General features: G+C 45.2%; 1 protein-coding gene and 1 pseudogene across 1 annotated transcript; both read right to left on the minus strand.

The window, feature by feature from the left end:
• Positions 1 to 3,004: 3,004 nt before the first annotated feature.
• LOC109571882 (zinc finger protein 304-like) lies at positions 3,005 to 4,996 on the minus strand (annotated as a pseudogene).
• Positions 4,997 to 13,917: 8,921 nt separating this feature from the next.
• On the minus strand, positions 13,918 to 27,788 carry LOC109572113 (zinc finger protein 548-like). Its single transcript, XM_070772355.1, is given in 5 exon segments — positions 13,918 to 16,011; positions 16,014 to 17,534; positions 19,157 to 19,283; positions 22,023 to 22,064; positions 27,657 to 27,788. Coding segments are annotated over 4 exon segments (1,773 nt in total). The 5' UTR covers positions 22,059 to 22,064; positions 27,657 to 27,788; the 3' UTR covers positions 13,918 to 15,922.
• Positions 27,789 to 27,822: the final 34 nt, after the last annotated feature.

Consider the following 27,822-nt stretch of genomic DNA (forward strand, 5'->3'; position numbering starts at 1 on the left):
TGAAACCACTCTTCTCAAAGACAGAAAAAGGAGGTGTCAGCACGCGTAGGGAGTCGTGCCACACAGGGCATCGAGCATTCTAAAATTTTAAGAACTTGAAATTGAGAATGTGGTACAGGTAGAGGACTTAGTGACGTCAACATTTTGGAAAAATTATGAGGTCATACATACTTAGAGGTCAAAGACATTTATGATACACACCTACAAGTAATATTTTGCATTATGATTGCAATGAATATACCTGAAAAGAAACACATTTTGAAGGACTTAGACTCAATGTGGCAGGCTGATGAATATTCCCCGAAGACAACTGGGTCATCTTTGGAACTCATGTTACTTATATGGTCAGAGACTTTGCCAACTCTAGTAGGGATTTGGAGAGGAGATTACCCCAAAAGTATGTTTGTCCGGAGATGGACTCCAAGGTCTCCTCATAAAAGACAGGTAGAGGAAGGCGATTTGATGACTGAAATGCTGCACTGCTGGTCTTGGAAGGAAGTGGTCTTCAGCCGTCAAACACAAGGAATGCAGCTCTAGACTTTGGAAAAGGCAAGGACAATTCATTCCTAGAGCCTCCAGAGAGACCAAGCCCCTAGTCACACTTTGACTTTATCCCTGTGAAAGTGATTTAGACTTCTGACGTCCAGAAGAGTAAAATAATTCATGTTTCGTCTGAAACCATCAACTTTGTGGTTATTCATTATAGCAGCCATAGAAAATGAATACGGTTTAGTGACTTGAGCTTAATTACAGATTGCTCCTGCTATCCCAATGAACAGCTTTCCTAGGAAATGTTTCATAAACTGAGATGTCATAAAGCAGAAATATTCCCTTCTTTCTCAAAATTCTGATACACCACTTCGGTTTTCCCAATGAACAGCCATTAATATGGTGTTATGGCTTTTTTCATAAAAGTGATTAAAATACTTCGGAAGTTTCTTTGGATTTCATAAAAACATGTACTAATGTGTCTTTTATAAAACACAAGTGATGTAATCTGAACTTTGGAAAGCAGGAGATTCCTGTATTTGATTAAATTATGAAAATTATGAAAAAGTGTCAAAGTCTGGAAATACACTTTGAATTATTTAAAAGTTAAATGAGGCAGGGTGGGGCTAAATGTCCTATGTAAAAATGAGTAAATATTTTTATGTATGTCAAGTATGTTAATTATTAGGAGTATAAAGTGGCGAATAATGTTCTGAGAACCTAGCCAAGTCATTCACTGAAGAAAACTGAAGTTCCAACACACTTATTGTCTTCTCAGATTATCTGGCAAATGAAAAAAAAAAGTCCAACATCATGAATTAGTAGGGAAATGCAATCAGATAATAGTCTCCATACTTTTAAAACAGGTAATATTTAAAATACTAACCATACCAACCACTACTGGTGAGGAATAACGGGGAATTGAACACTGTCAATGGGAATGCAAATGGGTAGTCATTCATTTTAGAACATGAAACCAAGTGTCCATATAAAGGATTTTATTTACTTGTTTGCTTACTTGTGGCAGGCAAACTGGAAACAAACCACAAAACCCCATCCTTTAACAGATGAATGGATAAACAGTTAAACGATGGTCTACCCAAATAATATATTTATCAGAAAAAAATTATTCACATTGGCAACTTGGATGATTCTTAAAGTAACTATGCATGTAGAAAGAAAATGACAAATAAAAAAGTAAACATTAAACACTCCAATGATATTAAAGTTCTGGAAAACACTGAGTTACTGAATTGGAGATGTACCCACTGGCCATCTCCACACTAGGGGTGTGCACACAGATGGCATTCAACTTACAGTTGAGGAGTCCTTTACAGAACCAGTTCAGTAAGATGTATTAACTAAGGAGATAGCTCATTTCTCTTCTCATCTCATTTGAAGGCCTTTCTCTAGTATGAGCATACTGGTGACAAATGAGGTTAGACCTTTGGCTCAAAGCTTTGTCACATTTAGCACACACATAGGGGCTCTACAAGTAGTGATGGATGTTTGTTATGATGATGGTTCCATGCGTGGTTGAAACTTATCAAGTTGGACAATTTAGGGATGTTCTATTCAGTGCAGACCAACTATACACAAGCTCAATTAAATCTGTATAAAAATTGACTTCACATAAAAATCAGTATCTTTTTGGAAAAGGAGAACTCTGGCAATCACACCTCAAATCCATTCTCTCTCTTGGTGTCATGGGAGGGATTCTGTCAGAGTAGCAATGAAGACTGGTGAGCAATCAAAGTTATCCAGGAACTCTGTCTGGGTCCTGAAAATCACATGCCTGGACTTCAGGATTTCTGCTCTTATTCCCCACTGTCTTCACTGTGCAGTAATGGCCTTAGATAAACAATCTGCAGATGCTATATGACGCCAAAACCAGTTCTGTAACATCTGAGAATTTTGGCAAAAACTTTATCATAAACAGCCATGGGAACATATGTGGATGCAGCTTTAGAAAAGGTGTGTCCCTTCTTGTTTGCTAGTCTCTCAGTTCCTATTAACTCTATGCCTGTTTCTGCAACAAGTATGATTCCCACCCAGTGTCTGTAAGTTAACACTGAGCAACACCAGCCCCAAGTTGTGGACATTGTGGCATGTGGCTCTGCTATGGCTGGGCCTAGGGACCTTCTTCCCTTAAACAATACTGGGGGCATGATGTGACATCTCATGTGAAAAGACAACTTATGCAGCTCCAAAAACAAAACAAAACAAAACAAAACAAAACACTGGTGCTGCTCACAACTATCCTCATCTCAGGGTGACCTGAAGACCTACCCAAAATTCTGACATCTGGTCACATTAGTCCCACAGAACCCTGCAGTCTACCCCAGGAGACCTTGGAAAATTAGATCAAATTAGACTGAATACTGTTCTCTGCCATTATCATTCCCACTGAAGTACACAAAGTTTGGAACACCCACAAAACTTGTTCCTCTTCATCCTGATAGTCCAATGTGGTTCTTAACAGCAGTCTCAAAGTGAACAAAACCAAAGACGCATGTTGTGTTAAGCAATAGTCTTTATTTTTACACAAAGTAGTGCAAAATGAGGCAGTTCCCCAAAGGGTGACTTGGAGCTAGAAAATCCATCCTAGGCATAAAATGATCCAATACCACCAAATAATGTAAACCTCTATGAGCTTCCAGCAGAACCCAGACTGGCAAAGCTGCTTAGGTTGTGTCCTATGCAGTTGACAGGACCTAAGAGCATGACACCACCCAAGTCCTCAGGCCACTTATGCTTCCCTCTAGGGTACAGGACAGCACAAAGGTCTACCTACACTGATCTCACTGTATGTGGATCTGCCACTTGGTAGATGCCCAGTATGAGGATCTGCCACTTGGTAGAGGTAAGAAAGTCACAATGACACGAGGTCTGTCAAGGGCCCTGGGAGGTCACAGCCTAGCTCCTCAAAGTTTCCTAGGAACTGGGTACCCACAGACCATCTCCACATTAGGGCCGTGCACACGGGTGACATTCAACTTACAGTTGAGAAGTCCCTCACAGAGCCAGTTCAGCAAGATGTATTAACTAAGGCAACAGCTCATTCTCTTCTCTCCTCATCTCATTTGAAGGCCTTTCTCCAGTATGAGTGTTCTGATGACAAACAAGGTTAGACCTTCGGCTCAAAGCTTTTTTACATTCACTACACTACTCTATGGGCTGTTAGGTTCTGGCGCTGAGTTAGAGCACACATTTGACAAAAAATATTCCCCCACTTGCTGTGCTGGTGCTGCACTTCTGTGGTGTGAACTTTTTGGTGTTAATTAAGTTGGGTGCTTTGGCTAAAGACTTCTCCACATTTAGTGCACTTGTGTGGTTTTTCTCTGGTGTGAACTCAGATGCGTAATGAGAGTAGAGCTTTGGCTAAAACATTTCCTACATTCACTGCACTCGTAATACGTCTTTGCTCAAGTATGAATTTTGTAGTGTACTTTAAGGTGGGAGCTTCGCTTAAAGAACTTTCCACATTCACTACACTTGTAAGGCCTTTCTCCAGTGTGAACTCTTCTATGTTTACTGAGGCTGGATATGAACCTAAAGACTTTTCCACATTCACCGCATTCATAAGGCTTCTCTCCAGTGTGAACTCTCTGGTGCTGAACAAGTTTGCTTTTAGGGGTGAAGCTTTTCCCACATTCACTACAATCATATGGCTTGGCTCCAGTGTGAGTTCTCTGGTGTACAACAAGTTGGGAGCTTCGGCTAAATAGCTTTCCACACTCCCTACCTTCATAAGGCCTTTCTCCTGTATGAATTCTTCTATATAACAAAGCTGGAATTACATCTAAAGACTTTCCCACATTCACTGCACTTGTAAGGCCTTTCTCCAGTGTGGATTCCCTGGTGCTTAAAAAGTATGGGTTTACAGGTAAAGGTTTTCCCACATTCGCAGCACTCGTAAGTCCTCTCACCACTATGGACATGGACTCTCTGATGCTGAGTAAGTCTGTATTTGCAACAGAAGGGTTTCCCACATTCACTGCACTTGTAAGGCCTTTCTCCAGTGAATTCACTGGTGCCATACAAGTACATGTTTGTCACTAAAAGCTTTCCCACGTTCACTGCACCCATAGGGCCTTTCTCTAGTGTGGACATTCCAGTGCCAAACAAATACATATTCATAGCTGAAGGCTTTCCCACATCCAGCATATTCATAAGGCCTCTCTCCAGTGTGGACTCTCTGGTGCTGAGCAAGCTTGGACTTTTGGGAGGTTTCCCCACATTCGTGGCATTTACACTGCCTTTGTCCATTATGAGAAAGTTCCAAAAACTCAGTGCCCTTTTGCAATTTAATCTAGTGCTGGAAATAGCGAGGGATACCCGGGAAATCCTTCCTAGCCTCACAGCACATAAAAGCCTTCCCCAGGGCATGGACTGTGCATCTCTTCATAAAGGCCTTACCCACGTCTCTTCTAAAGAGTTTATCTCCACTCTTCTGCTGAAATTTCAAACCTGCTCCACACAGGGTCTGGCCGGGGTTTATTCCCATGTCCTCAGCTACACACACACCACCTTCTACATTCAGGCTACGCATGTCCCAGGGAGAGGCTGGGTGGAGAGGTCTATCTCTGAGGTATTTCTCTGTGGCACTTCTACAGAAACATGCTGCTCTGAAGTTCTCTGCTTGACCTTTATTCCATGCCAACAACCTGAAACCAGAGATATGAGGAGGAATTTCACATAGGTTTTGGTAGAATGGGCAGCCCCATCACACATATGTGTCTGACACAGAAGAAATAAAACCATGGGACTATTTTGAGGACAAGGGAGCTCAGGCAGGTTAGAAAACCAGTGCTGTGCAATAATGGGCCTCTCCACAGGACAGTCTGGCAGCAACAGCCAAGTGGACCCCACAGACAGTCCCACACTGGTTCCAATACTTCCTGGTCAGTCAGGCTCCAGGAAATGGAGTTGGATCAAGGCAGAACCTGGAGCACAGAGATGCAGGGGTCAACTGAGTCAAACTGGCAGTGAGTGGCTGAGAATCCAGTGAATTTATCCCAAGTCTTTTGACTTAGACAATCTTCACTGAGAAAACTTCAGAGCCACTGGTATTGCGACTACCTGTGAAAGGAGGTGGGACACACACTCACTCAGCCTTAGTACCCGCAAAACAGAGGACAGGGAAGCAGTACCAGACAGGCAACCACGGTCCAGCTATGAAGAGAACAGATTTGAGCTTGGAAAAAAGGGGAAAGTCAGAGACCTGCCCAGGATGCTGGGACAAGGGTGAGGGCCTTACCCAAGGATGCAACCAGTACAAAGGTCTCCAGCATGATATCATGGTACAGGCATCTCTAGGCCTCATCAAGGAGCCTCCATTCCTCCTGGGAAAAGTACACAGCCATGTCCTCAAAGGTCATAGGGCCCTGTGATGATGGGAAGAGATGTGTGCATAAGCAGCTTCTCTCCCCAGGACCCCATAATCAACCAACCCCAGCCCACCCTAACTCTGGCATCATCATCCTCCCATTTCCTAACATAGAGGGCAGTGGTACCCAAAACACTTCATCCTTCCTTGCACACTAGGTACAATCCTCAGTGACTACAGGCAGGTGGATAGACAGAGGCTATCTGTGTGGTGGGCCTGGCATGCAGGGCCCCTTCCCTTTCTTGTAAAACAACAGCCACAGTTCCCAGGATCATGTCTCCCAGACACACAGAAACTTAGGCCCACCTTTCTCTCAGACTCCTAGTACCTCAGGAAGTTAGTTCACACACCTTCCCCACAAGCATATCACTCAGTGGACTATATATCTGACCCTGATCACTGCCACCTGGTTCACAAAATTGGCATGTCTCCAGCTTCCCCTCATCTCCTGAACATTCAGAAAGTGCCTGACAAATACAACACAACCCCACTGTTCACCCACTTTCCACTGGCAGCTCCCTAGCCCTGTTCTGAAGGATTCCCCACTAAACCTTGTTCTTGACTTTATCCTCAGTCACAACACTCAGATCTAAATACCCCTGGTCAGTTTCCACTTCCATACTGCACATTATGTCTCTTCAAAAGTTACAATCTTTGTTCACATAATAGTCATTAAAAATCCACACCCAGCTGGCAGATCGTGGGTAAACTCATCTGACATTTTATCATAAATTCCCCAAATTCCACCACAAAAACCTAGTGAGTACACAGGAGGGTCAAGAAGCAGCAGCCTGACTTTGGCATCACTTCGTCTCCTTTTCTGCTTTTCCTGTGCATCAATTTCATAAGCACTATCTCATAAATACCTGGACCACATGCTGGACTTTCCCGCCCCCTATCTTCCTGCTGATGACCTTTGTAAAAGCCCCCCACCTTCCCTTGTCCCCTAATGGCATCCTGAAGACTCCCCAGCACTCTCGATCTGCAAGTTCAGCCATCCACTGGTCTCCTATACTCAGGAGTCACTGGAACATCTGAGACTCAACACAAGACCCAATTCCTAACAGTCTCACAGAAGGGGATTCTGCTTGCTGACTTCCCCATCTCAGCTGATAACACTACCACCCTTCCAGATGTAAAGGGAAAAAAACCTTTGGAGTCATCTGTGACTCACTCCACATTATAAAATCTAGTCTACTGTTAAAACTTTAAAAACAAATTCAGGAGCCAAATATTTCTCCTACTTCCATGCCTATCACTCTGGTCTAGGCACAACTACTGCTCATCAGGATGATTACAATAGCCTCCTTGCTATCTGCCTGTCTTCCTCTTCCCCAGTCTATTGTGTCCTCTGCAGCCAGGGGCAGCCTCTTTAAACCTAAGTCACATTACTTTTCCCCTCCGTACCAAAAATCCCACATCTGCCATCATTCTCAGAACAGAAACTCACCTTCTCAGGCTAGCAGTCTAGGCCCGACTCTGGCCCTCTTGCTCTCTGTTCTTACCAGACATTAACGAAGAGCCACACGTCCTAAAGCACGCCCGCCCCATCACAGGCTCAAGCATTTGCACGGACTACCCCTGTACCTAGGACAACTTTCCACATCTCAGTCCACTGGCTGCCAAAAAGGGAATCCCTCCATATAACCTCTGGCCTGGACTTGGAACTCTGGACTTAGGGTTTCTCTAGGATCTCCAGACACCAGGTCCAGGAAGAGTAGCAGCGTAACATTCCAGAACACCTGCCACTCATCAGTGGAGTCCATAAAAGGTTCTGCTGAATGTGAAACCTGTGAGAAGAGCAGGGCCATGTAACTTTAATTTCCATCAGCAACATAGTCAAAAAAGAATATCCATGAATAAAACATTTTATATTTAAGGCAAAGAGAAATACTTAAGGATAAAACAAAGCATGCAAAAGATGACAGAAAATATTATGGAGTTCTTCCATAAAGTAATATGGATGTCTTGAGAAAAGGCTTTCCAGAAGTGGAAGATACAAGTGAAAAGTCCATCAGTCATGTGCAGTGTGTTTGAGTACCATGTATGAGGATAGTGTGACTGAAGTTCAATGAGACAAAACGAAAGCAATCATGTTGGTGAGGAAATGGTTGTGGCAGGTCATATTACATTATTATACCCGAGGCTACAAATATCAAAATTAAGTCTTCCTGTATGTCCAGGTCTGACACCTCCATTTGATTTTCTTGCTTCTCCCTTGTCAATAATACATTTTCCTCTTCTTCCCACTTGTAGCTGGCCACAACAAGTGACCAGGAGTTCTTATACTTCCCTTTCAAAGTTTACTTTGGTTATGTTGCTGCTGCTGCTGCTGCTAAGTCGCTTCAGTCGTGTCCGACTCTGTGAGACCCCATAGACGGCGGCCCACCAGGCTCCCCCGTCCCTGAGATTCTCCAGGCAAGAACACTGAAGTGGGTTGCCATTTCCTTCTCCAAGGCATGAAAGTGAAAAGTGAAAGTGAAGCTGCTCAGTTGTGTACAACTCTTAGCAGCCCCATGGACTGCAGCCCACCAGGCTCCTGCGTCCATGGGATTTTCCAGGCAGGAGTACTGGAGTGGGGTGCCATTGGTTATGATAGGTAGTTAGAATAGGAAAAAGGAGTCCAGAATGGTAGTGGCTGAAAGACAAAGAAGGGAAAAGCCTTTGAAAATAGAACAAAGGAAGGTCTGAGGACGGGAGTGAGAACCTCAGGCAAAGCAAACAGCCCTCCTGGCTAGCCCAATTTACATAGGGCAGGCTCAGGGAGAGGAGAAAAAACATATAAAAAAGGAGCCAAAATTGAACAGCTGGCTTCTATTCTCTCCGTGTTTTTTGGGTCGGCCTGCTCTCAGGCCTTGAGGATTATTTTTCTTTGCTTGCCAAATAAAACGGATCTGTAACCCCAACCTGTAACGCTGATCCATCCATTGCTTCAAATTTTTGCTGTGGCAAGACAGAGCCGAGGAAACTACACATTCCCCCAACAGTTACATTAAAAACTGTTGGATATAAAATTTCAGCTTACATAATTCATATATTAAACTCTGATTTGAAGTTATTATTACATTATACAACAGAATTGAAGAACATGTACTTTTTATTCATATTCTTTGATAAATCCATACGGGTTTTTTCCCACCAATGTTCAGAGAGATCATTTGTAAATCTTCTTGGATTCTAAAACATCTTGATATGGATTCAAAGCCTTATAACTTATTACCCTTAAAATGATTCACTTTGTCCCCCTTATAACAAATATTTTAACAAGATATCTTCATCATTTTCTCTTCTGATACCACCCGAGTAAAGACTTAAAGTGAAAGTGAAAAGTGAAGTCGCTCAGTCATGTCCGACTCTTTGCGACCCCATGGACTGTAGCCTACCAGGCTCCTCTGTCCATGGCATTTTCCAGGCAATAGTACTGGAGTAGATTTAAATAACTTATAAATAATAAATATTGGAAGAGTACAATGACTGAAAAAGCAAAAACTCTTTACATGGGTGTGTAACGTAAAACTGTAAATGTACCTAATGCATAAGTGTGTAGCAAAATTAACTACAGGTAGATTAAGTGTAATCAAGCCATTCAAAGAACTAAGTTAAAATTAGTGACAAGGAATTAAAAAAAAAAATTAGTAACAAGGAATAAAACAAGACTAAAAAGTGGAAACATTCATTTAGATAAAATAACAATTTTAACATATACGCTACACAAATGTGTGCTGGGTATATCCCAGAAGACATGGCAGGTATATCTACAGTAGCAATGTTTATAAATGCCAAAACAAAACAAAAACAAAAGAAGCTTCAACAGCTGAATTTATAAGGACCCTGTCCTCATATGTTCATACTATAGAATACTGCACAAAAAAGGAAAATAAATGAATAGCTATGAAAACATGGATAAACTCATGCCAAGTTGTGCAGATGAAGAAAATACATTATATTTATGTGATTCCACTCAGAAAAGAGTTTTAAAACAACGGAGTGATGGTAAGCCATAGTCCTTGAGTAATTTCCACATAACTGGCAAATTTATCAAGAAAAGCAAGGAAATGCTTCCATGAAAGAAAATTTTAACTTTTGGGGGATGGGATAATTGTTTTAGAACACCCACATTTATGCAGCTTCCGGGATCCTATTTATACTGCATTTCTTTTTTGTCTTTTAAATTGGCTGCATCAGGTCTTAACTGCCACACTAGGGATCTTCACTTCATCATTCAGGATCTTTTCCATGTGGCTCAGGAACTCTTGAGTTACCTCATGTGGGCTCAGTAGCTGTGGCTCATGGGCTTAGTTGGTCTGAGGCATGTGGGATCTTAGCTCCCTGTGTGTATGTGTGCTAAGTTGCTTCAGTCGTGTGGGCTCTTTGTAACCCCACAGACAGTAGCCTGCCAGGCTCCTCTGTCCATGGGATTCTCAAGGTAAGAATACTGGAGTGGGTTGCCATGCCCTTCTCCAGGGGATCTTCCAGACCCAGGAATCAAACCTGGGCCTTCCACATTGCAGATTCTTTACCATCTGAGCCACCAGGGAAGCCTCCTAATTTCCTGACAAGGAATCAAACCCTCCTCCCCTGCATCGCAAGGCGGACAATTTACCACTGGACCACCAGGAGAGTCCGTATATCGAATTTCTTGGCTTGAGAAGAGAATGAATATTAATTTTAGAGCTGCTTATTCAACTTTACCAGGAGGTTCTCTGCAATTTTTTTCTACACACCTCATATTTCTATATGTGGTAAACCAACCATTTGGGGAAACAATAAATAGAAATATATGACACTTGTAAGAAAACACTGTTAAGGACGAAGGTCCCACAGAATGGTAAGACTTGGCTGAGGGACTTCCCTGGGGGTCCTGTAACTAGGACTCTGTGCTCCCAATGTAGGGGTCCCTGGTTGGATCCCAGGTCAGGATCCCAGTCACATGCCTCAACCTGCATGCTGCAAAGAAGACCTGGAGCATCCAAATTTATGTATAAAAAGAAAATATTTTTTAAAAAATGAAGAGTTGAAAGTGAAGTCACTCAGTCGTGTCCGACTCTTTGCCACCCCATGGACTGTAGACTGCCAGGCTCCTCCGTCCATGGGATTTTCCAGGCATTTCCTTCTCCCAGGGATCTTCCAGACATAGCGATTGAACCTGGGTCTCTGGCACTGCAAGCCAACTCTACCGTCCGAGCCACTAGGGGGCTGCCTCAATGGCTCAGCGGTAGAATTGGAGTCCACATGCAGGAGGCATGGGTTCCATCCCTGATCCGGGAAGATCCCACATGCTGCAGATCCCTCTGTGTCACAAATAATTAGCCTGTGCTCTAGAGCCGGGGAGCCACAACTACTGAGCCCAAGCCCTAGAGTCCCGGCTCCGCAATGAGAAGCCCGAGCACCACAACAGAGAGTAGACCCCACTCTCCGCCCTTAGAGAAAGGCCAGCGCAGCAATAGCAAAATAAAAGTATTAAAAAAAAAATACAAAAAACAAAACGCTGGCCGAGGGGTCCAAGAGGTCAAAGCATTTACCTCAATCGTACTCATCCACGCAGCCGTTCCAGCCGAGTCGGTAGGCGAAGGAAGGGCCCGGGCACGGCGGCTCCTGTTCCAGCACAGAGACAGATTCTGGCCGAATGGAGCCCACGCCGAGCCTCAGATCCGCCTCAGGACAGCTGTACCAGCGCCTACCCAGCTCGCTGTACCTCAAGGCGGCACAGGGTTCCCAAGATCCCCACCAGGGAACCGATTTCACCAAATGTGTACTGAGTTCACAGGAAGTCGCTTGCGGTTGACGCCGGAAGGACCGCCCAGGCGCGGTCCTCTAGAACCAAACTGCCTCTCTTCTGATGCTTCATTGGTTCTGTGCTGTAGGAGGCGGCGCACTGCCTTCCGGGTAATGTAGTTTACGGAGTTCCAGGCCCTGGCAAGGGGCCCCTCTAGGGCTTGGGCTCAGTAGTTGTGGCTCCCCAGCTCTAGAGCACAGGCTAATTATCTGCCCAACTCTGGCAAAGTTCAGCCTCAGAGGGTTGCCGGAAGGGGTGTCCCTAGGCTCTGAGTACTGGGGCGGGGTTTCACGCGTCTGAAAGGCGATGCATCACGAGAGGTACAGAGACAATATTTCAGATGGTCCCCAAACCTACCAAACCAAATAGGCACAAGATACCAGGCTGTATCGTGGGGACGACAGAGGATGAGATGGTTGGATGGCATCACCGACTCAATGGACGAGTTTGAGCAAGCTCTGGAAGATGTTGAAGGACAGGGAAGCCTGGCATGCTGCAGTCCATGGGGTTACAGAGTTGGACACGACTGATTGAACAAACAACAACTAGGCTGTCGTTCACACACACAGGGCATCCATCCACAGTGCGGGTCTAATAAGTGGTGTCCTCAGTTCAGTTCAGTTCAGTTCAGTAGCTCAGTCGTGTCTGACTCTTTGCGACCCCATGAATCACAGCACACCAGGCCTCCCTGTCCATCACCAACTCCCGGAGTTCACTCAAACTCATGTCCATAGAGTCAGTGATGCCATCCAGCCATCTCATTCTCTCCTGCCCCCAATCCCTCCCAGCATCAGAGTCTTTTCCAATGAGTCAACTCTTCACATGCGGCGGCCAAAGAACTGGAGTTTCAGCTTCATCATCATTCCTTCCAACGAACACCCAGGGCTGATCTCCTTTAGAATGGACTGGTTGGATCTCCTAGCAGTCCAAGGGACTTTCAAGAGTCTTCTCCAACACCACAGTTGAAAAGCATCAATTCTTCGGCGCTCAGCTTTCTTCACAGTCCAACTCTCACATCCATACATGACCACTGGAAAAACCATAGCCTTGACTAGACAGACCTTTGTTGGCAAAGTAATGTCTCTGCTTTTGAATATGCTATCATAACTTTCCTTCCAAGGAATAAGCGTCTTTTAATTTCATGGCTGCAATCACCATCTGCAGATTTTGGAGCCCAGAAAAATAAAGTCTGACACTGTTTCCACTGTTTCCCCATCTATTTCCCATGAAATGATGGGACCAGATGCCATGATCTTCGTTTTCTGAATGTTGAGCTTTAAGCCAATTTTTTCACTCTCCTCTTTCACCTTCATCAAGAGGCTTTTCAGTTCCTCTTCACTTTCTGCCATAAGGGTGGTGTCATCTGCATATCTGAGGTTATTGATATTTCTCCTGGCAATTTTGATTCCAGCTTGTGCTTCTTCCAGCCCAGCGTTTCTCATGATGTAGTCTGCATATAAGTTAAACAAGCAGGGTGACAATATACAGCCTTGACGTACTCCTTTTCCTATTTGGAAGCAGTCTGTTGTTCCATGTCCAGTTCTAACTGTTGCTTCCTGACCTGCATACAGATTTCTCAAGAGGCAGGTCAGGTGGTCTACTGCTCTGCAAACACACGTAGCCTAAGCATTAGATCCAATTTATAACTTTCACTGTGGTAGGTCAGGGTAAAGCAAGTAAAGATTAAAGACAGGGCCATGGTGAGCAAGACAGGAAGGTGGACTTCTGTGCTAGTCCACTGGTTAAGAATTCACCTGCCAACGCAGGGAATATGGACTTGATCCCTGGTCTGGGTATATTCCACACGTCACAGGGCAACTAAGCCCGTACTCCACAACTACTGAGCCCGCTGGCCTAAAGCTCATGCTCCACAGTCAGAAGTCACTGCATGAGAAGCCCACGTACTGCAATGAGAGTAGCCCCCCCACTCCCCCACCACCATCCCACATTAGAGAAAACTAGCACACACAGCAAGGAAAACCCAGCATAGCCAAATAAAATTAATAAAATATATATATATTTCTTTTTTCTGTCTCTACACAAATGCATGTGTATGAGTATGCACACACACACACTGATGGGTTGTTTTGCTGGAGATCCCAATATATCATGAAACTGAACACTTAAAATAGTGAGATGATAAAGTTTATGTTGTGTATTTCACTGCAAAAATTCCCTAAGAACTTCTTTGACACAAAGATGTAGGATAAGGACACTAGAAAAGTCAAGAAGAAAATCTAGAAAAATGTCAGTGGAAGCTGTGTATGATGCAAAAGGTTCAAAATTTTTTATTCATAAAAAATTCATACAAAACTGAATTTCAGTTTAGTTTCAACTTCAGTTCCCACTTTAAATAACATTTTCTCAGTGATAGTGAGAACAACAACAAAACCACCCACATTTGCTTACAAACAATGCACCTCTAATACATAAGAGAGCCTTGCTTATTTTTATTTGATATCATTCCTTTGCACACATATAATAAAAAATATATTTATGAACTTAGTGAAAATTCATATAAGAATACCTGCAGGATTTCTTTTATATAAAATTCTAGAAAATGTAAACTACAATGTCTACCTGGAGATGGCAACTTGGGTAGGGTTGGTGCAAATGGAAACTCTGTAAGTAATGGACATGTTCATTATCATAACTTTGGTGATAGTCCCACTGTGTACACCTATGTGAAAATACAGTTTACAGTTTTAATAAATGAAATTGAGTATGCCAATACCTCAGTAAAGCTATTAATATATGTTCCATACAAAATCAGGATCTCTTATTTCTCTAAATGTCATCATATCAGACAAACTTGTATCGACAATCAGCACCCTTCCTCATGTTTTAGGCAGGTCAATTCTGATTCCTTCTCAAGAGAGAAGAAAATGCTGACAAATGCTTCAACATGGGGACATTATTCTAAGCTAAATAAACCAGCTGCAAAGAGATGAAAAAAATGTATGATTACACTTATGCAAAGTATCCAGAATAATCAAATTCATAGACAAGAATGTAAAACAGAGGTAGACAGGTACGGTAGGGAGGGAGAAGAGAGAGATGTTGTTTAAGGGGTACAGAGTTTCATTTTTGCAAGATGAAAAAGAATTCTGGAAACTAGCTATTAATTTTTAAACACACTACACCGAACATTAAAAGGTAGAGGGTAAATTTTGTTACATATGAAAGTGAAAGTTGCTCAGTTGTGTCTGACTCTTTGCAGCCTCATGGACTATACAGTCCATGGAATTCTCCAGGCCAGAATACTGGAGTGGGTAGCTTATCTCTTCTCCAGCAGATCTTTCTGACCCAGAAATCGAACCGGGGTCTCCTGCACTGCAGGTGGATTCTTTACCTTTCTGAGCTATCAGGGAAGCCCTAAAGTCGCTCAGTCATGACCAACTCTTTTGCGACCCCATGGACTATATAGTCCATAGAATTCTCCAGGCCAGAATACTGGAGTGAGTAGCTTTTCCCTTCTCCACTGGATTTTCTCAACCCAGGGATTGAACCCAGGTCTCCTGCATTGCAGGCAGATTCTTTACCAGCTGATGCACCAGGGAAGCCCAAGAATACTGGAGTGGGTAGCCTATCCCTTCCCTAGCATAGCTTCCTAACCCAGGAATCAAATCGGGGTCTCCTATATTACAGGTGGATTCATTACCAGCTGAGCTACGAGGGAAGCCCAGCATTGTTAGATATATTTTACACCATCAAAAAAAGACATTCTCAGGGATAGATTAGAGCAACTTGCTAATCTTTCCCCATTTGCAATACTCCCTCTGGTGTGAACTTTTTGGTGCTGAATGAGGTCGCAGTTTCGGCAGAACATGTATCCACAACTGCTGCACTAAGGCCTTTCTCCACTGTGAAATCACTGACGTGTAATCGGGTCGCAGCTTAAGCTAAAACCTTACATTCACTGAAAAGGTTTGCCTCTGGTATGAACTCTTGATGTCTAAAGTGGGGAGCTGTACCAAAACAACTTTCCATGTTTGCTATGTTCACTCAGAAGTGAACATAGCCCAGCGTAACTCATAGGGGCTTCTCCAGCACCTATGAGTTAGGAGTCTGGAGTAGTACCTCATTTACTATAGCTTCTGTACTTAAATGGTATTTTGGTTTTTAACTGAAGTATAGTTGATTTATAGTGTTTCGGGCATATATCAAAATGATTCAGTTTACATATAAAATTCTTTCCCAGATCCTTTTCCATTATAACTTATTACATGATATTGAATATAGTTTCCTGTGCTATACAGCAGACCCCTTCATAAGGTCTCTACCACTGAACTCTGCTTCATGAGGTTGGAGTTGTATCTAAAGAGTTCCCCACATTCACAGCACTCATAGTGTCTTCAGTGTGAATCTTCTGGTGATGAACAAGGTGGGACTTCCTAATGAAGGCTTTGTGACATCTGCTGCACTCGTAAGGTCTTTCTCCAGTATGGATTTTCTGATGCTCAACAAGTATATGCTTGTGGCTAAAGGCTTTCCCACATTCTCTGCACTCATAAGGCCTCTCTCCAGTGTGATTTCTCCAATGTTTAATGAGGTTGGAGTTGTACCGAAAGAATTTCCCACACTCACTGCACTCATAAGGCCTCTCTCCACTGTGGACTCTCTTATGTCTAATGAGTCTGCAGTGGTACCTAAAGGCCTTCCCACATTCACTGCACTCATAAGGCCTTTCTCCGGTGTGATTTTGCCAATGTTTAATAAGTTTGGATTTGTACTTAAAGTATTCCCCACACAAGCTGCACTCATAAGGCCTTTCTACAGTATGAACTCTCTGATGTCTAATGAGGGTGGACGTGTATCTAAAAAATTTTCCACATTCACTGCACTCATAAGGCCTCTCTCCGGTATGAACTCTCTGGTGTTTAATGAGTGTGGAATTGTACCTAAAGAATTTCCCACATTCATTACATTTATAAGGCTTTTCTGCAGTATGAACTCTCTGGTGTCTAATGAATGTGGAGCTGTATCTGAAAAACTTCCCACATTCAATGCACTTATAAGGAGTTTCTCCAGTGTGAACTCTCCCATGTCTTATCAGTCTATAGTTATACCTAAAGAATTTTCCACATTCTCTGCACTCAAAAGGCCTTTCTCCATTGTGCTTTCTCTGATGTTTCATGAAGTTGGCATTGTACTTGAAGAATTCCCCACATTTGCTGCACTCATAAGGCCTTAATCCAGTGTGAACTCGCTGATGACTAACGAGCGTGGAGTTGTACCTAAAACATTTCCCACATTCACCACATCGAAAAGGCCTTTCTCCAGTGTGGATTCTCTGGTGCTGAACAAGGTGAAATTTTCTAATGAAGGCCATCCCGCATATGCTGCACTCATGAGGCCTTACTCCAGTGTGGATTTTTTGGTGCTCAACAAGTATCTGTTTTCGGCTGAAGGCTTTCCCACACTGAGTGCACCTGTAACCACTTTGTTCATGACCAAAGGCCTCCTGGCACTCAGTGTCCCCATGTGGCTGCCCCACACCACGAGGGGCCAGCTGCTGCAGAAGGCCTGTGCTGCCCAGGAAGGGCTTCCCATCTCTGCTGCAGGTCAAGGTCCTCTCTCCTGTGTGAACACTGCTGTTGGTCACAAATGAAGGCTGCCCCTCAGCCCTTCGGCAAAGTTTGTCTCTAATCTCCTTCTGGTGCTGGAAAAGGTCTGCTCCACAAACGTACAGTCCTTCATCAGGGTACATTCTGTCATGCTCAGGCAGGGGTAAAAGGTCTCTGGACAGTGGGCCACACATGTCACCGGGCTGGGCCTTCCTGGAGGATGGATCTGGCTTTGCAGTCCTGACCTCTGACATCCCTATAGAAACACCTTGCTCAGAAGAGGCCTCCTCACCCTGGGCTCCATGACAACAACCTGTAACCAGATAGATGCTGGTAAAGTGCATGTTGACTTTGATGGAAAGGACAGCCCCATCAGAAATATGTGTGTCACACACACCCAAGATCAGAGCCAGAGACAGGAAGGTCTGCTGTGCAGAGATGGACCTGGGGAGCTCCCACAGTCCTGTCAACAGGTAAAGACTGAAGGAAGAGTTACTCTTTCAGTCCATTCGGGATGCTATGATAAAATTATAAGCTGACTGGCTTGTAATGAACAGAAGTTTATTTCTCACATTTCTAGAGGATGGAACCCAGAGCCCATATGCATTTTTCTAGGTCACAGACTTCTCATTGCGTCCTCACACATGGTGGAAGGAGCCTGGAAGCTCTGTGCAGTCTCCTCCTTTTTTCTCTTTTAATCTTTTGGGCTGAGCTGCATATCATGTGGGAGCTTAGTTCCTTCAACAGGAATCTAACTCAGGCACTCTGCATAGGAAATGCAAAGTCTTAACCATTGGACCACCAGGGAAGTCTCAGTGGGGTCCCCTTTCAAAAGGGCATTAACCTCATTCTTAAAGGCTCTGCCTTCATGACCTAATCACCCCAAAGACCCCATCTCCTAATACTGTCACCTTGGGCATGAAGTTTCCAACATATGGAATGTGTGGAGACACAAACATTCAGACCAGAGCAGGCCTCCAAATCAGTCCTCTGCAAAGGGCCTCCACCACACCCATGGCTATGGGTGACAGGTGAGCCCTGTGACAAAGATGGTGCCCAGACCTTGAAACATCAGATACAAAGGAGATGCTAAAGTTCTAGACTGTTTAAGGATCTATACATGCAGACCTCAGGACATCTTATATACAAAGCAGTGATATGGAACATGTGACAAGTGAGGGTCACAAAGGTGTGGCTGGAGGCTGACAGAAGAAATAAAAATTGAGAAGAAAAGGAAGAAATGAGGTACGGCCAGTGGTCATAGCATCAATCCATGGTGAACACAGAACAAGTCCCCAGTTCTGACATGGCACCATTTCCCAGGACCGCACACTGAGCTCGGGTAATTCTAAGTGTCTTCTGCCACAGATGCAGTAAGACCACACTATCAGGCACCCAGGGTCCTCCCTCCTGCACCAGGTGAGCACTGATGTGGCATCAGGAAGACGCCAGTCCTACAGGAAAGACAGAAAGAGGAGGGGCCAGCACACGTCCAGAAATTCAACACAGGGCATCTGACATGCTAAAATTCTAACAGCTTCATAGGAGAGACTGCAGAAGCAGTAATGGTTCCAGAATTCGTATCTTGGTTGGTGCCTGAAAGAAATGTCAGCAAGAGGAGGGGAAAGCCTGGGGCAACAAGAGTCCAAGCATCTAGTCTGATCACCTACCAGGGACAAGCCAGGTCAGAGGGGGTCTCAGATAAAATTTAGATTTCTGACTCTGAGCCCTGTAGTGCAAGTTCTCAGAATGGGAGAGACAGGGCTCTGCGGGAGAACAGTGACACCGCACACGTGGTCCAGCCCCAGCACCAACAGCACACGTACCAGGAAACCAGGAAAGGAAGCTCTCAATGTGGGGAGCACAGAGCTGCCCCTGGGAAAAGGGGTAGAACAGAGTGCAGCTCAGAACACTGGGTGAGTGTGCAGAGCTTACCCAGGGAGGTCACGAGTGCCAAGTTCTCTGTCATCACAGCATGGTACAAGTGTCTCTGAGTTTCATCAAGGAGGCCCCACTCCTCCTGGGAGAAATATACAGCCACGTCCTCGAAGACCACACAGTCCTGCCAAAATCAAAAGTGTCTGGTTCATGAACAGCTTCCTGTTTTAACTTAGTTTTGTGGATTCTGTATTTATCTATTTGCCATCCATTAATTACAGGGCTAAACTTAAGGCCAAATTTGTTCACATCTCCCTTGCTTCCAGAGTTCATACTCTGAACCAACTCCTGAACTAACTCTCACTCACCAGATCAGTATTTCCCCTGCCCTAAATCAGTCCAGAGCCAGGTACCAGACAGCTAGAGACAGCTCCTGTACTCCAGGTACACAGAATTATCCAAACTATTCATCCCTAAGCCTTCTGTCCAACCCTCCCCACATTTCTCCTGAAAATCCAAAAAAGGCTCTGACCACTGGTTTCCCCAAGCTGGTGCTTGCACCTGCTAACCAAGTATGGTGATTCCCCACATGACCCTGGGTTACACAGTGTGCCTCCTTTCGGGAAATGTAAGCAATGAAACTTGCTTGAAATGTCATTGGCCTCTCTGTGTCACCACTCATCACCACTCACTCACTTCTACAAGTTAATATCCTCTGGGTACAACCACTGATGCACATCCCTCTCCAGGACCTTCACCCTCCCCCTACGCATCGGTCCCCAGTCAGCCTCCTCCCACGTGTCCCACCCTCAAGATACGTCCTAAGGGCATCAGTGCCTGCTCTCTCCTCATGACCATGGATCCCTGTGTCCAGTACACAGAAGAAAACAAACCACCATGTAGGCTGTGGACTGCCATGCATGGCCCTACCCCTCTCCTGCTGGACAATTTCCCTGGGATCCATCTCCCAGATGCTGACCCTCAAACAAACTCAGATTTGTCCTTGTCTTTATAAGCCCAGTGCCAAGGTTCAGGGCAACCGTTTACTCTCCTCCTCACTGCATCTCACTTGTAGGACTGCACCTTCCTGACAACTCTGACCCCTCCATAGTGACAGCACCACACCCACCCCACCACAGACACCACAGGCACTTCCTTCACCTCCTACAGGGCGCTCTGCACATGGAGTCCAGGCAGTGAATGGCAAATGCATCCAACATTTAACGCAGCCAGTCCTGCCCCTGAACCCCAAAGTCCTCTAAGGCCAGGGCCCACCCCAAGCCCTGGAGGCACACCCCAGAAGCTCTCCCCACAGGGCCCTGTTTTTTGCTTCCTCTCTAGCCATCCCACCTACATGAGACCTCATGTCCCCTTAGCTCTTTCCCTCTTCTGCACTGCAAGGACTGTCCCACAAGCAGTCAACACCTTTCTCTCTCTTCACGTGAAGCCCAGGCACACAGACCTCCCCAGTCACATTCCCACTGCACCCTAGGTCTAGAGACTCTCTCAGCTAATTCCTTTTCCATCCTCAACATCCATCTCCTGTCTGCACTGGCCTGAAGACTTTCTCACACCTACACCCTGCTGTCACACAGACACTTTGCTTACTCATCTGTCTTCGTGATGCCCATCACCACCAACCAGGTATCCAACCCAGAGACCTACTACTCAGGCCCTTCATCCTCACTCCTTGTCCTCTAATGGCATTCCCAACACCAACTAGAAATGATACTGCCTAAATATTACCTGCAGCTTAGTCCAACCCAAGGATCCTATGCCATGGCTGTCTCCACCTTGGATCCTTCCTGTGAAACCCAGACTCTGTGTAAAAGTGATTCCCTGCAGTCCCTCCCCCAGATGCTGACCCTCAGACAAACTCAGATTTGTGCTTGTCTTTATAAGCTCAGTGCCAGGGCTCAGGGCCAACTGTTCACGCTCCTCCTCACTGCATCTCACTTGTGGGATTGCACCTTCCTGACAACTCTGGGATACCTCCCCTTGGGAATCTCTGGAACATCTGTGACATGGACAAAAACTAACTCTTCTTATTCCATTTGGAAATTCTCCCTACAACTAGAGCTGCTTCCTCATTTTAGCTGATGAGGTATCCATCCTTCCTAATGAAGCCAGAAACATGGGGTCTTCCCTGATTCTTCCTATCAGCCTACCTCCTTGAGTACCTCATTCTCCATTACATAAAATATGGACAACACATCACTGTAAACCACCTAAATATATAATATTTAAAATACATGATAAATATAAAATTTTAAATATAAAATATGATCAAATATATTCAATTTAAAATATAAACAACATTAAAAAAAAAAAAATATGGGCAGCTCTATCCCTACCTTCACAGCCACCACTCAGGTGTAGCCCCCACAAACAAGCACATGGATGATTGCAGAAATTCCCCTCATATCTCCCAGCCTTCATGCATACCTAGTCTGTCTTCTACTCTGCAGTCACAGGGAGCCTATTAAAATCTGAGACATGGCACCTTCCTGGTCTGCTTCAAACCTTCCCTACCTGCCCTCAACCTGAGGGTTAGAGAACCAGGACCTCAGGCTATCAGTCAAGGCCTGATACCTGTGCACCCCTGTCCCAGCACCCCATTCTCACAGATATGACAGAACCAACAGTTCCCTGCATATTCCACCTCAGTATCATGAGCAACTGTCTGGACATTTTAAATCCTGTGGCCAGGGCTCCCTGCCACACCTTCCCCCATCAGCTGTCAGCAATGAAACTGCTGACAAATATATAACACAGGACTAAATATAGGATCCTGGGCATGGTGAGAGCACATGGTCTACAGATGCAAGACAGAAAATAGGGATAGAAGTCTTGTGACACTGCCATTCCTCAAGGGCATATATATCAGGATGATAAAACTATCAGATTGATAATTATGACTCACCTGTACAGGACTCATGAGCATCTCTACCACTGCCATGGGGCCCTGGGGGAAGAAAGACTTCATGAGACGTGGACAACAGTGCTAGAATCCTACAGCAGAGTTGGACCTCCACCTTTTCCTGGCCCAGGTGTAACAGGACCTCTGCCTGTCAGTCTAAGCTCAGGCTTCCCTGATAGCTCAGTTGGTAAAGAATCCGCCTATAACACAGAAGACCCTAGTTTGATTCCTGGGTTGGGAAGATCCCCTGGAGAAGGGAAAGGGTACCCACTCCAGTATCCTGGCCTGGAGAATTCCACGGACTGTATAGTCCATGGGGTCGCGAAGAGTTGGACATGACTGAGCATGTCAGCAAACAGTACTGCCTCTTACCAGGTGTCCCTGGAGAAGGACTGAGCCTCCCTGAACTTCAGGCAAAAGAAAATTCTACTGAAGATAAGAATTATTCCAACCTCAGAAGACTCATATTGGTATCTAATGTTAGGAGGACATACCATGTATCAGCTATGACTGTCCATAAGATAGTTTTATATGTATTTTCAGGCAATTGAAGTGGTATAGTTTTGAAATTTGGGGTCTTCACATTTTTTTAGGATCTCAGAAAATGTCATACATAAAACTTTACCTTGTAAGCAAATATATAGAGGTAAAGCAATGACAAGCCAATTACAAAGTGTTCACAAAGATTTAACTGAGTGAACAGGTTCATTTCAAATTGCCTGTGTGTGTATTTAGAGGAATATTGATTAACTCTTGGTTAATTTTCATACATTCTTAAGTTAATGAGTCATTGGGAGGGGCTGAGCAGGCAGGTCAGCTACTAGTCCATTCAGCAAGCAGGCCTACTCAGTAAATAATCCTCAAAAGGGAGCTTGCTGGGAGCCCTTGACTGAAGCAGAGTCTCATCCCTCCTGCCCTGAGGGGTGAGGTGAGGGGTGAGGTGGGTCTAGGACCCACTGGCCCCACCAGCCTGGTTGATCTTTCCCTCCTTCCATCGGGGAAGCAGTGAGGGTCGGCAGAGCCTGCCAGTGGAGTATCCACTCCAGCACCCACAGCAGGCCCCACAGACGTGAAGCTCTTTACCCTGAAGACACAGGCCAGAATCCCTCCTCAGACAGGTATGCTCTTTCCTGGAAGTAGCATGAGGGATGCCCGCACCCAGCATTCACGTCCTGCCCTCCTACTCTGAGCCCTCCCCTCCCTCACCACAGGGCTCATTTCAGGCAACAAGCTTATGACCCCCTCCTCAATCTGATTCCCACGCCATGCTGGGCCAGTCGACATCCTCCTGGCCACACAAGGAGCATCAGAAAGTCCTGTAGACTCTACTGAAGAAACCTACCCAGAGTCTTATCCCATCTCCAATGTCCCGCTACCTCCCTGGCCCAGCCTCTCCCAAAATTCTCCTGGGGTCTATAAGACCTCCCACTCTTCCTGCCTCCATTCGCACTCTTTTCTCCCAACTTCTAACTCTAGACACGGTTCTCCCAGTCCCGCCTCCTTCACAACAACCTTCCATGGCTCGCACCTGCTCAGGCTGCCATTTCAGGTGAGGCACTCCGTTCCCTTCTGTCCCAGAAAAAAGTGACCCCAAGTTTCCCCAAGGCTGCCGACTAGGGGAGGACCTGCAAGCCCTGCACCGTCGCCCAAGAGGGAACTCTCTCCCTCAGCCCAGTCCACTAGCTGAAGGGCGACCCCTCACAAGGCCGCCCTCAGTTCTGGACTCTGGGGCTGACCGGCAGGGACCTGAACGGGCACCCTTCCGTCCGGATCTGGGACTCGGAGTCGGGCCAGGTGGGGGCCCGGGAGACACAGCACCCACCTGCGCCGACCTCGGTCACTGGCCGGTGGGAAGAGCTGGGCCAGGAGATGCGGCGAGTGGGGCAGGAAGGAGGACACCGCCGACAACTACGGGCTCAAAGGGCCTCAGAGCCGATTCTGAATAGCGGGGACAACTTGTCTCCTCCCGCTTTTCCGCTAGGTCACCTCACCGCTCAGCGGGCTAAGGTAAGGCCGTTGCTGGTGAACAGCCGAAGAGCCTCCAAGAGACTACGAGAGAAAACGCCGGAAGTCCCGCCCCAACGCAGTGCGCAAGCACATACGCCCGCCTCTCCTAAGCTTTCACTGGCTCAGTCACAGCCGCCTCGCACCGTACAGACTTCTGGGTGATGTAGTTTCCGCTGCCACCACACTTGCCTCTGGTCAAAGCAGAACTCACTTCCCTTTTTCCCACAAGCTGAGGGAAACCAAGTTCTCAGGCTCCAAGGATGGGGCGGGGTTTCGCTTGCTTTTACAAGGGATGTACTCTGATTTCTATAGAGCAGTCTAGGAAATTCACAGGAAGTTTCAGTTCAGTTCACTCGCTCGTCGTGTCGGACTCTTTGCGACCCCATGAATCGCAGCACGCCAGGCCTCCCTGTCCATCACCAACTCCCAGAGTTCACTGAGACTCACGTCCATCGAGTCAGTGATGCCATCCAGCCATCTCATCCTCTGTCGTCCCCTTCTCCTCCTGACCCCAATCCCTCCCAGCATCAGATTCTTTCCCAATGAGTCAACTCTTGGCATGAGGTGGCCAAAGTACTGGAGTTTCAGCTTTAGCATCATTCCTTCCAAAGAAATCCCAGGGCTGAACTCCTTCAGAATGGACTGGTTGGATCTCCTTGCAGTCCAAGGGACTCTCAAGAGTCTTCTCCAACACCACAGTTCAAAAGCATCAATTCTTTGGTGCTCAGCTTTCTTCACAGTCCAACTCTCACATCCATACATGATTACTAGAAAAACCATAGCCTTGACTAGACGGACCTTTGTTGGCAAAGTAATGTCTCTGCTTTCCAATATGCTATCTAGGTTGGTCATAACTTTCCTTCCAAGGAGTAAGCGTCCTTTAATTTCATGGCTGCAGTCACCATCTGCAGTGATTTTGGAGCCCCCCAAAATAAAGTCTGACACTGTTTCCACTGTTTCTCCATCTATTTCCCATGAAGTGATGGGACCAGATGCCATGATCTTCGTTTTCTGAAAGTTGAGCTTTAAACCAACTTTTTCACTCTCCTCTTTCACCTTCATCAAGAGGCTTTTTAGTTCCTCTTCACTTTCTGCCATAACGGTGGTGTCATCTGCATATCTGAGGTTATTGATATTTCTCCTGGCAATCTTGATTCCAGCTTGTGCTTCCTCCAGCCCAGTGTTTCTCATGATGTACTCTGCATATAACTTAAATAAGCAGGGTGACAATATACAGCCTTGACGTACTCCTTTTCCTATTTGGAACCAGTCTGTTGTTGCATGTCCAGTTCTAACTGTTGCTTCCTGACCTGCATATAGGTTTCTCAAGAGGCAGGTCAGGTGGTCTGGTATTCCCATCTCTTTCAGAATTTTCCACAGTTTATTGTGATCCACACAGTCAAAGGTTTTGGCATAGTCAATAAAGCAGAAATAGATATTTTTCTGGAACTCTCTTGCTTTTTCTGTGATCCAGCGGATGTTGGCAATTTGATCTCTGGCTCCTCTGCCTTTTCAAAAACCAGCTTGAACATGGAAGTTCACGGTTCATGTATTGCTGAAGCCTGGCTTGGGGAATTGAGCATTACTCAATTATGCTCAATTGAGCATTACTTTACTAGCGTGTGAGATGAGTGCAATTGTGCAGTGGTTTGAGCATTCTTTGGCATTGCCTTTCTTTGGGATTGGAATGAAAACTGACCTTTTCCAGTCCTGTGGCCACTGCTGAGTTTTCCAAATTTGCTGGCATATTGAGTGCAGTACTTTCACAGCATTATCTTTCAGGATTTGAAATAGCTCAACTGGAATTGCATCACCGCCACTAGCTTTGTTCATAGTGATGCTTTCTAAGGCCCACTTGACTTCACATTCCAGGATGTCTGGCTCTAGGTGAGTGATCACACCATTTTGATTATCTTGGTCGTGAAGATCTCTTTTGTACAGTTCTTCTGTGTATTCTTGCCACCTTTTCTTAATATCTTCTGCTTCTGTTAGGTCCATACCATTTCTGTCGTTTATCGAGTTCATCTTTGCATGAAATGTTCCCTTGGTATCTCTAATTTTCTTGAAGAGATCTCTAGTCTTTCCCATTCTGTTGTTTTCCTCTATTTCTTTGCATTGATCGCTGGGGGAGGCTTTCTTATCTCTTCTTGCTATTCTTTGGAACTCTGCATTCAGATGGGTATATCTTTCCTTTTCTCCTTTGATTTTCACTTCTCTTCTTTTCACAGCTATTTGTAAGGCCTCCCCAGACAGCCATTTTGCTTTTTTGCATTTCTTTTCCATGGGGATGGTCTTGATCCCTGTCTCCTGTACAATGTCATGAACCTCATTCCATAGTTCATCAGGCACTCTATCAGATCAAGGCCCTTAAATCTATTTCTCACTTTCACTGTACAATCATAAGGGATTTGATTTAGGTCATACCTGAATGGTCTAGTGGTTTTCCCTACTTTCTTCAATTTAAGCCTGAATTTGGCAATAAGGAGTTCATGATCTGAGCCACAGTCCGCTCCTGGTCTTGTTTTTGCTGACTGTATAGAGCTTCTCCATCTTTGGCTGCAAAGAATATAATCAATCTGATTTTGGTGTTGACCATCTGGTGATGTCCATGTATAGAGTCTTCTCTTGTGTTGTTGGAAGAGGGTGTTTGCTATGACCAGTGCATTTTCTTGGCAAAACTCTATTAGTCTTTGCCCTGCTTCATTCCGTATTCCAAGGCCAAATTTGCCTGTTACTCCAGGTGTTTCTTGACTTCCTACTTTTGCATTCCAGTCCCCTATAATGAAAAGGACATCTTTTTTGGGTGTTAGTTCTAAAAGGTCTTGTCGGTCTGCATAGAACCATTCAACTTCAGCTTCTTCAGCGTTACTGGTTGGGGCATAGACTTGGATTACTGTGATATTGAATGGTTTGCCTTGGAAACGAACAGAGATCATTCTGTTATTTTTTAGATTTCATCCAAGTACTGAATTTCAGACTCTTTTGTTGACCATGATGGCTACTCCATTTCTTCTAAGGGATTCCTGCCTGCAGTAGTAGATATAATTGTCATCTGAGTTAAATTCACCCATTCCAGTTCATTTTAGTTTGCTGATTCCTAGAATGTAGACGTTCACTCTTACCAACTCCTGTTTGGCCACTTCCAATTTGCCTTGATTCATAGACCTAACATTCCAGGTTCCTATGCAATATTGCTCTTTATAGCATCGGACCTTGCTTCTATCACCAGTCACATCCACAGCTGGGTATTGTTTTTGCTTTGGCTCCATCCCTTCATTCTTTCTGGAGTTATTTCTCCACTGATCTCCAGTAGCATATTGGGCACCTATGACCTGGGGAGTTTCTCTTTCAGTATCCTATCATTTTGCCTTTTCATACTGTTCATGGGGTTCTCAAGGCAAGAATACTGAAGTGGTTTTCCATTCCCTTCTCCAGTGGACCACATCCTGTCAGACCTCTCCATCATGACCGCCCGTCGTGGGTGGCCCCACATGGTATGACTTAGTTTCATTTAGACAAGGCTGTGGTCTGTGTGATTAGATTGACTAGTTTTCTGTGATTATGGTTTCAGTGTGTCTGCCCTCTGATGCCCTCTTGGAACATCTACCGTCTTACTTGGGTTTCTCTTACCTTGGACGTGGGGTATCTCTTCCCGGCTGCTTCAGCAAAGCGCAGCCACTGCTCCTTACTTTGGACGAGGGGTATCTCCTCACCGCCGCCCCTCCTGACCTTGAACGTGGAGTAGCTCCTCTCGGCCCTCCTGCGAAACAGAAGGAGGGTCTCAAATCTACAAATC

The sequence above is a fragment of the Bos indicus genome, chromosome 18, assembly GCF_029378745.1.
Source record: "Bos indicus isolate NIAB-ARS_2022 breed Sahiwal x Tharparkar chromosome 18, NIAB-ARS_B.indTharparkar_mat_pri_1.0, whole genome shotgun sequence".
In the NCBI taxonomy this organism is placed as follows: domain Eukaryota; kingdom Metazoa; phylum Chordata; class Mammalia; order Artiodactyla; family Bovidae; genus Bos; species Bos indicus.